The 9,440-nt window shown below is 39.2% G+C and overlaps 1 protein-coding gene across 1 annotated transcript; it reads right to left on the reverse strand.

The window, feature by feature from the left end:
• Positions 1 to 1,855: 1,855 nt before the first annotated feature.
• LOC109706388 (rust resistance kinase Lr10-like) lies at positions 1,856 to 8,546 on the reverse strand. Its single transcript, XM_020227191.1, has 4 exons — positions 7,762 to 8,546; positions 6,707 to 6,879; positions 5,793 to 6,617; positions 1,856 to 2,194 (listed from the first exon to the last, which is right to left on the reverse strand). The coding sequence occupies exons 1-4, from the start codon at positions 8,544 to 8,546 to the stop codon at positions 1,884 to 1,886; spliced, it is 2,094 nt and encodes a 697-aa protein (XP_020082780.1). The 3' UTR covers positions 1,856 to 1,883.
• Between the last annotated feature and the right edge of the window lie 894 nt (positions 8,547 to 9,440).

Raw genomic sequence — 9,440 nt, forward strand, 5'->3', positions numbered from 1 at the left:
TTTTGCACTTTTTGGAGTTCAAATTAGACACGATTCAAGTCTGGCTGCTTGACTTCATATGGATGCTGATTCCTTCATAATTAATAGATAGTCTATATATTGCTGGGTGTGTAAAATTTATGATGATGATAGCTTCACATACATCTATAGTACATGGATGCTGTTGCAAGCTGTGTCCAGAGGAGTGCGAATTGCATGAAGGGACTATTTAGGGTGTAACAGTACACATCGTACACCAAAATTATGGAGTTGTTTGGTCTTTCTTCTGAAAAGTGATTCTGAACCCGAAAATAATTTTAAGCTTAATAGAGTGTTTGGCAACAAGTGCTGAAAAATCTGATTCTGCTTTTCAAAATTAAAAAACTGATTTTCAATGCCCCAGAATTAGAAACAGAAAAAAAGCTATTTCTTGAAATTTGATTCTCATTTTGGACTCAAACTTTAAAATTTTATTTTAATTTTAGATTCAAAGTTTAAATTTAAATTTAATTCTAATTTTTTATTTTAAATTCATATTTGAATTTTTAAATATCAACATTTCAAATCTAAAATTTAAAATTTAGATTTTAAACTTTAAATTTATATTTTAAATTTTAAATTTCAAATCTCAAATGTCAAAATTTAAATTTTTAAATTTGAAATTTAAAATTTGAAATTTGAAATTTGAAATTTAAAATTTAAAATTTAAAATTTAAAATTTAAATTTAAGATAAAATCTAAAATTTGACATTTTTTATTTCAAAATTTCAAATTTAAAATTTAAAATTTAAAATTACAAGTTTTAATATTCAAATTATAAATTTTAAAATTTTAAAATTAAAATTTTAAATTTTTAAAATTTAAGATTTAAATATTCAAATTTTAAATTTTAGATTTAATTTTAAATTTTAAATTTTATATTTCAAATTTTAAAATTTAAATTTAAATCTAAAATTTTAAAATTGAATATTTCAAATTTCAAATTTGAAAATTGAAATTTAAACTTTGAAATTTAAAAAATTAAATTTAGATTTAAAAATTCAAATTTTAAATTCACTTTTATATTAAAATACCAAATTTTAAATTTTGTACAATTTTGAAATTTAAAAAATTTAATTTTAATTCAAATTTAAATTATTTTAAATTATAATTTAATAATAATATTAATTTATGCAAATATCAAAAATTTTTTGTAAAACAGTTTTATAAAATTACTTCAGAAAAATCGTTTTTATCTAAACTCAGCCAAACGCTTGATAGCTTTTAATCAAAAGTATTTCTCCAAACCAAAATCAATTTTATAGAAATTATTTTTCAAGAATCTAGGCCAAACGGGCCCTATATTTAGTGATTAACATTTTAAAATTAAAACTTCTTTTGAATGTGAACTTATAAATTCTGATTTGATATATTTATATTTAGCCTCTGATAACTGCTGCCGCAAGCTTAAATGAATGTAGATGAGATCGCAAAAGGGAAGCTGCTTCTCTTTTAAGAAAGGAAAAAAGAAGAAAACAATCAAAAGAGATCTCAAAACTACTACAGGTAGATGAGCTGCCTGAAGAATTTACTAAACATTCCGGTAGGCGACGGAATATTTTCAATAATTCAAGAACTTTAGAAAGTAGTCATTTTGAAAATTGAAGTAGAGATTCGATATCCTTTTATATCTTTTGTCCCTGAGGAAATGAGGGGAGAGAAATTAATATATTTGTGTAATTTTTCTTATATGTCATATTTATTTGTTTTCAATTTGCTTGACTTCTTAAAAACTAATCCTGACATGCGAGATTTGTGCTGAATTGAAACAGTTGAACCTCTTATACATGTAAAAACATTTAAGTACACTCTTTATAGAAATAGTAGCTGACATATTACCAAGTAAATTTCCATCTGATTGTTTGTTACTCTTGCTCGGAAATGTTAGGGAGTTGAGAAGAAGAATCAAAGCTTGACTGTCTTACAGAAATTGGCTCTTCTGACGAGAAGAATGGCTTCAGTGGCATTTCAAGGCTATTGACGTCTGCTTCGAGCATCTCCACAACTTCACTCATGGCGGGGCGATCTGACGGGATCAGCTGAATACACCACAAGCCAATGATGCACAGCTTTCTCTTCATCACCGTGATTTCGAAAGAGCAGTTGATTTCAAGCATTTCTGGTTGAGTTAGCCGGTCATATATCCGCGAAGGATAATAAAACTGGCTTGAATTCTCTGCCGGCAATCAACATTCCTCCGACCTCCCACCATCTCCATCAGCAGCATCCCGAAGCAATAGACATCGGACTTGTAAGATATTATGCCGAAGTTCCTCGAAATCAATTCTAGAGCTATGTATTCTATAGTCCTTTTGGCAGCATTGATTGAGATGCGGCTATAGTCCATTGGATACAACTTTACCATGAGAACTAAAATTTTTGGAGTGAAATTAAGGTCTAGGAGGATGTTGAAATCTTTCCCAAATGAGCCAGGAAGGCTATTTGGGATAAACATGAATTTCTGCGTATCAAGTTTGTTTGCTCTAAATATAAACATACAGAAAAAGTACCACATTATATTGATTTGGAAGCATGCTGTTTACTTAATAGATGCAAGTTGAGGGTTGATGAGTAAATAAATTGAGATTTTCTTTCACTACTGTATCAGGCCTGTGCTACTCAGTCTCAACAGATACAGTATGTATGTCCATATATGGAGTGCACAGTTTCCTTCATTACACCTGTCGGAACACACAGGAAACAGAGCTGCTTTCTTATCTGGGATAAGAAATTGANTATGTCATATTTATTTGTTTTCAATTTGCTTGACTTCTTCCAAAACTAATCCTGAAATGCGAGATGTGTGCTGAATTGAAACAGTTGAACCTTGCATATGTTTGAATCAGAGAATGGCCAGAATCAGTAAAGAACTTTTCAGTTGCGTTAAAGAGATTAAAAAGATCCTTCATCCTTTTCGAGAAAGGGATGAGTCATCACTGTTTTTGCTGAAAGTTTGGACAAAGTTCGAACAATATTTTCTTAGTTTAAAACCTGTAGTCAATTTCATTTTGGTATGAATGACTATGTGCCCTACTCTCTTACAATTGGTGAAATGTTTTACCTTATTAACTCGCAGAACTTCATACTATAACAACCCTCCACCTCTTGGCTCCGGGCATGGGCCCACTCACCGATTGGAGCCTGAGCCTCCTTCCAGACTCACGCCCCCTGGACTCGAGTCCCACCGTCCAGCCCGCTCCCGGACTTGCTGGCTTGTGCGGGGGCATCCGGGTTTCGGGTCTAGCACAGCACCCTCCTGGACGGGCCGACTCGCGCATAGGCCACCCCTCTCAAGGCCATCTCCTCCTCCTTGACAGCCCCCTTCCCTCACGTGGCGAGGATTTTTCAGTTCTGGACCAGGACTCTGGTCTGCGTTCTCCTGGCGACGTGCTCGACTATTCAATACACCCTGAACCGGCGCGACTTGACCCTATGAAGGCGGACTCCTCGACTACTATCAGATCAAGCACGCGGCTACAGGGTCTACAACCGGTCTCTACTCTCTGCAAGGCCATGCGCAGGAAGGCTAGACTACTCGAGGGCGCGACTCCTGGACCCGAGACCAAGGCGCGCAAATTGACTAGAAAGCGCGTCAAGTCGAAGAGTCTACTGTGCGGGGTGGATCTCAATGATGCCGAAGCCTCGGAGCTTCGCAGGTTCATACGCGCGGGGGCGTAGCTCGTTGGCTCTGGCTCCTATCCGTGTCTAAGTTTATCTTTTTAGTGTGTGTCGCTCTCTCTCATGCTTAACATCTTGTGTTGGAACGTTCGCGGTCTCAACGACCCCGCTAAGCGTCGTTGCGTTAGGTCGGTCGTCTCAAAATATTTCTGCTCTGTCGTCTGTATCCAAGAATCCAAAGTAGATTCTGTGTCCCGGTCGTTCCTCCGTTCTAGTTGCGGCTCTAGTTTTGACAGGTGTCATTTTGTTCCCGCAACCGGGGCTTCTGGAGGCTTAATTACCTGTTGGAGTTCTAGATTTTTCTTCTGCGATGTGGCTTTGGTGCGTAATCACTCACTAACTCTCAACCTGACTCACCGCGCGAGTGGGAAATCCTTCTTTATCACGAATGTCTACGGACCCCCGACTTGGGACGGCAAAGATGAGTTTTGCTCCGAACTTCTCTCCCTCAGCAGTACCTGTTCTTCCAATTGGGTTATATGCGGAGATTTTAATTTTACTAAGAACCAATCTGAAAGAAAAGGAAAGCCTTGGAGCTCCAAAGCGATGGCCATGTTCTCTGATCTCATTAATAGTCTCGCGGTTATTGACTTACCTTTGTCTAATCAAATGTTCACCTGGTCTAATATGCAACACTGCCCTACCCTGGCCAAGCTCGACAGGTTTCTCGTCTCGACAGAATGGGATCAATCTTTTCCCTTCAGCAAGGTCAAAGCTCTCCCCAAAATCACTTCTGATCATAATCCAATAGTACTCGAAACGGGGTCGCCACCTGCCCCGCGAAGGTTTCGTTTCGAGAGGGTTTGGCTCACTAGGGAGGACTTTACTTCAAAAGTGCCCCTCTGGTGGAATGAAACTGCCGGTAAGAACTCAGCCATCTTATCTATCTCTGCCAAGCTCCGACATTGCAGAGTCCGGATAAAAGAATGGTGCAAGAATCACTTCCACAGCATTTCCAAAGCTAAAAGTCAATTACAATCAGAACTCCAAGCTATTGACCAACTTGAGGAATTGCAGAACCTACCCCAAGAAACCTTGGATAAGCGAGCAGAACTCAAGTCACAGCTCCTCCTAATACTTGAGGAGGAAGAAATCTTGTGGAAAACTAGGGCTAAACAGCGTTGGTTGAAGGAAGGCGATGGCAACACCAAATTCTTCCATGCTGTCGCTAATGGTCGCAAGCGCTCTAACACAATCGTCGCCATTGAGGATGACACCGGACAGCAGATAACCAATGAAGAGCTTAAGAGATCGTACTTCTACCAATCTTTTAAGCGAGTGTTTGGAAATCAAGTGGATGGTCCTTCGTCTTTCGGTGACTGGAGCGGCCTCTACCATTCCAACAGACTACTTGATCCCGACTCCCTAACGACACCATTTACCCTCGATGAAGTCAAAACTGCCACCTTCCAACTAGGTTGCGACAAGGCGCCCGGGCCGGATGGCTTTCCACTTGTTTTCTTTCAAACCTTCTGGGATGTGGTCAAGGACGATATCTTCAAGGTCTTTTCTGAGCTCCACGATGGCACACTTTTCACGGGCCCGACAGACTATGCCTTTGTCTGTCTCGTCCCAAAATAGGAAGGCGCGCGCAAAGCTAGGGACTTTCGACCTATAAGCCTCATGAATGGAATTCAAAAAATTATCTCCAAGGTCTTGGCTAACAGACTAGCAATTAAACTGCCGTCCATTATCTCTTCAACGCAATCGGCCTTCCTCAAAGACCGACTGTTGACAGACTCGTTCGTCACTGCAAGCGAATTAGTAAATTGGTGCTCTAAATCTGGCAGGGAGTGCTCAAGCGTCAAGGTCGACTTCGAGAAAGCTTTCGACAATGTCAGATGGTCTTTCCTTAAATGTATCATGCACTGGCTAGGTTTCAGGGATAAATGGTGGGCGTGGATCGAGCAATGTATCTGCAACGCCAAAGTAGCCATTCTAGTCAACGATGTCCCGACCCAATGGTTGAAACCTAAAAAGGGGCTCCGGCAGGGGGACCCTCTCTCTCCGTACCTCTTCTTATTGGTGGCCGACTGTTTAGCCAGACTCACTGAAACCGCGAGGAGAAACAATCAGCTACAAGGCATCGGACCAACCCCTNTGGCTTGAATTCTCCGCTCGAGGGTCAGCATTTCTTCTTCCTCCCGCCATCTCCATCAGTAGCATTCCGAAGCTGTAGACGTCAGACTTGTGAGATATAACACCGAAGCTCCTCGAAATCAATTCAGGTGCGATGTATCCTGTTGTTCCTCTAGTAGTACTCATCGATACGAGACTTGTGTCCTTTGGGTATAATTTTGCTAGTCCGAAATCCGCAACCTTCGGAGTGAAGTTATGGTCTAAGAGGATATTCTGTGGCTTGATGTCGAAGTGCAAAATTCTCTTATCGCATCCCTGGTGCAAGTAGTTGATGCCACGGGCGATTCCCAAAGCTATGTCATTGAGTTTGTCCCACGTGAATGTTCGCCGACCAGCGACTCCATTGGAAGCGAAGATATGCTTGTCGAGTGATCCGTGAGGCATGTACTCATAGACGAGGGCCCTCTTCGATCCCTCGGAGCAAAACCCGACGAGCTTTATCACGTTGACATGGTGGATCCTACCGATGGTAGAGACCTCGTTGATGAACTCTTCCCCATTGCATCTAGGATTGCTTAACAACATCTTCACTGCTACAAGAACGCCGCCGGGGAAAACACCTTTGAATACGGAACCGTATCCTCCTTGGCCGAGCTTTTCTCTGAAGTGGCCGGTGATCGCAATGAGGTCGGTATATGCATACCTTGTCGGTGCGAGCGCCCTCTGGTTTCGAAGGAACTTCTCGACGGCGTCCACTGATTTCTTCTCTCTCCACAACTTGTGCGCCAGGAAGAGGAATATTGCCAATGGCGCAATAACAAATCTGCCGAGAATTGAGAGAACTGCAGTATGCAGATTTTATGGATGAGAATTAGAGTATAACAACAAAGTGCAGTCTCATGAAGCTAAAGTAAGGGCTAGTCTTATTTACCTATCAAAGTTAGTACAATATAAATTTGTCCAACATATTCTAATGCCGGCACGGGATCTAAAAGGCGATATGGATCAACGTTGGCCCCCAAACATGCTGTAAACTCCAATCCACTTACAGCAGAGGAGAGTCTCAAAGAGAGAATCCCAACTCCGTATGTATTCTTCCAAAAGCTTTTGCATAACGTGCAGGAAAGCAAATTAGGCACATTGATGAGAATTAAGTAATAGATCGAGTACAGTTCCAGTTGTTCAGAATGCTTTTTAATCACAAAGTGAAAATTACTCTCTCTCTCTCTCTCTCTCTCTCTCATGTAGGAGGAAAATTCTAATCTGCCTTGCAAGGGATGAGCCCAAAATTTTTATAAAAAAATTAAATTTAAATTTTTTACTTTATTTTAGAAATTAGGAAGAAACGCAATAAAATTGCTGATAAATAGGCAAAAATTTTAAAAAAATTTGTGAAACTTTTAAGATATTAGAAAAGGTAATTTAGAGGAAGAATAAAACGGAAATAAATAAAAAAAAAGGAAAAGTGAGGAAGAATAAAGAGAATAGAATTTTTTTTTTTTGTAAAATGAATTTCGCTGGCATATAAGACAAGAGGAAGAAGACGAAAATATTATGATCGCAGCCAAAATATAAAACGCCCATCTTTTCAAAACACTAGTCCTCACTAGGCTAAATTCATAACCATCAAAACATGCCCCTACTTTAAATCAAATTTTAAGATTTTAGAAACTTTTCTCATATAAACATATCGAAGAAAGCCCTAACACATATTCCTAATTTTTAGAAATTTATTTCATAAATAAAAATTCAAAAAATTTAAAAAGCTACAAAACAAAAATAATAAAAATAAAATTCAAAAAAAGAAAAAAATCTAAATGACTCAATTCAAATCTAACACAAAAAATTAACTCAAATAAATAAAAGATGATCCGACGTCGCCCAATCTGACTATGGTTCTGCATCACGCACACTCTCTTTTTCTCAATGTGTCTGAATGTATGCCTGAGACAATGGGTGGAGGAACATGTCTGGTACTCAACTTACCGTTGAACTTCTTTTACGCAATCACGAGAGGTACGTGCATAAATTGGAACCGGAAATCCGCGCTTCAGGAGCTGGAAGACGTATTCTGTTGTGGGATGCTCCAGCGAGATCATGTTTCCATTCATCAGCTGCATTCGTTCAGCTGGATCCAATGTAATCGGAGTCATAGCTAAGAAGCTACAGAAACGCTCCGTATCCTCCAGCCGAAGCGCCCTCCATGAAAATATAACATACACAAATGCATCGGTCTTGCTCAAACAAGGAACATGGTTATATGTGCTGTTTACTATCTTCCTCCTACAGCTCACGAAAGTAGCCCACGTAAACTCGAAATCTACGAATCCCAAGTTCTCGATGCTGGTGCGGGAAAGAGACTGCAAGGGAAGACTGCAGCTGCCGTTAGCCAAGTTGGCATCGACGACTGTGAAATTGCTATCTAGGAAGGAATAGAAGGAATGTGGGTTAATATTCGGGATCTCGGTAACGTAGTAGTACGTCCCAGGTTGGTGGATATCCCAGATAGTCTTGTTACCATCCACGCAGGCAAGCTGGTATCGAGGTTCGCCGCATTCAGGGGGGTCGCCCTCCGAGCGGAACGGATAACCGATGTCGCGCAGAGGTCCACAGGAGAAAGACGGACATCTCGGGTGCTTCATTCCCGCAGAAGCTAATCTGCTGATATCGAATAGCAGAAGGCATGTGATCAGTAGTAGAGCTCGGGAGGCAGATATTTGTATGGTGCTGCTCAGGAAAACAGGATGTTCTGAAGCCTTCTTGATCACCATGGTACGTACCTAGCTGCTTAATTTGCTTAGTTTAATTTCTTCAGAATTGAATCATATAGATATAAATATATTCATGTAAAAAATGCATGGTTATTAGCCATTTGTAGAGGTGTGGGAGCTCATTGGAAGTTTATGTACTCTTCTTTTACTTTTCAAAATTTTGAAAACCAACCACTCGATAAGCTCGTCTCATCTCGCCGCCTGACTTTGTAGAGAAGAAGAAAGCTGACTGCCACGTGATTGTAGGTTGTAGCTCGATAGACTTGGACTCTCAGTCTAGGTTCCGCACACAAAAAAAAAAAAAAAAAAAAGAAAAAAAAAAAAAAAAATAAAAAAAAAAAAAGAGAGAAAAAGAGAGAGACGCGTTTGTGTCGCAAAGAGTCAACGGTACTAAAAGGATGGTCGTTCAATTTATCAAAAAATATTATACATAACTTATAAATTTTGATTTGTAATATATTTTTTAAAATACAACTAATAAATTAGTTATGAAATTTCCTTCTCCGTTACTAGCTGCCAGACCCGTTGACTACTATATTATTTTTTATTTTTTATTTTTTACCATCCCTCCAACGCCCTGCTGTCTCATCCATATAGCTTAGTTTATCTTTTCAATGAATGAAACAGATAGCGTGCTATTTTTTTCTCAAAAAAAAAAACTTTGCAGAGCATATATATAATGAGTTTTAATTTATTTTTTTTGAGTAAACAGGGTTAAACCCTATTTGGGAGACAGTTAAACGAACAAAACAAAACAAAAGCCCCTTCGGCTAAACATGACCCCACGAATAGAACGACCTGAGGCAAATCGCTCAGTACCCAAAACTGCAGGAAAAAATAGGAAACACACACGAAGAGAAAAAGGGAGGAAAAAAGAGGAAACACACACCAAAA

This window comes from Ananas comosus, unplaced genomic scaffold (genome assembly GCF_001540865.1).
Source record: "Ananas comosus cultivar F153 unplaced genomic scaffold, ASM154086v1, whole genome shotgun sequence".
NCBI lineage: Eukaryota > Viridiplantae > Streptophyta > Magnoliopsida > Poales > Bromeliaceae > Ananas > Ananas comosus.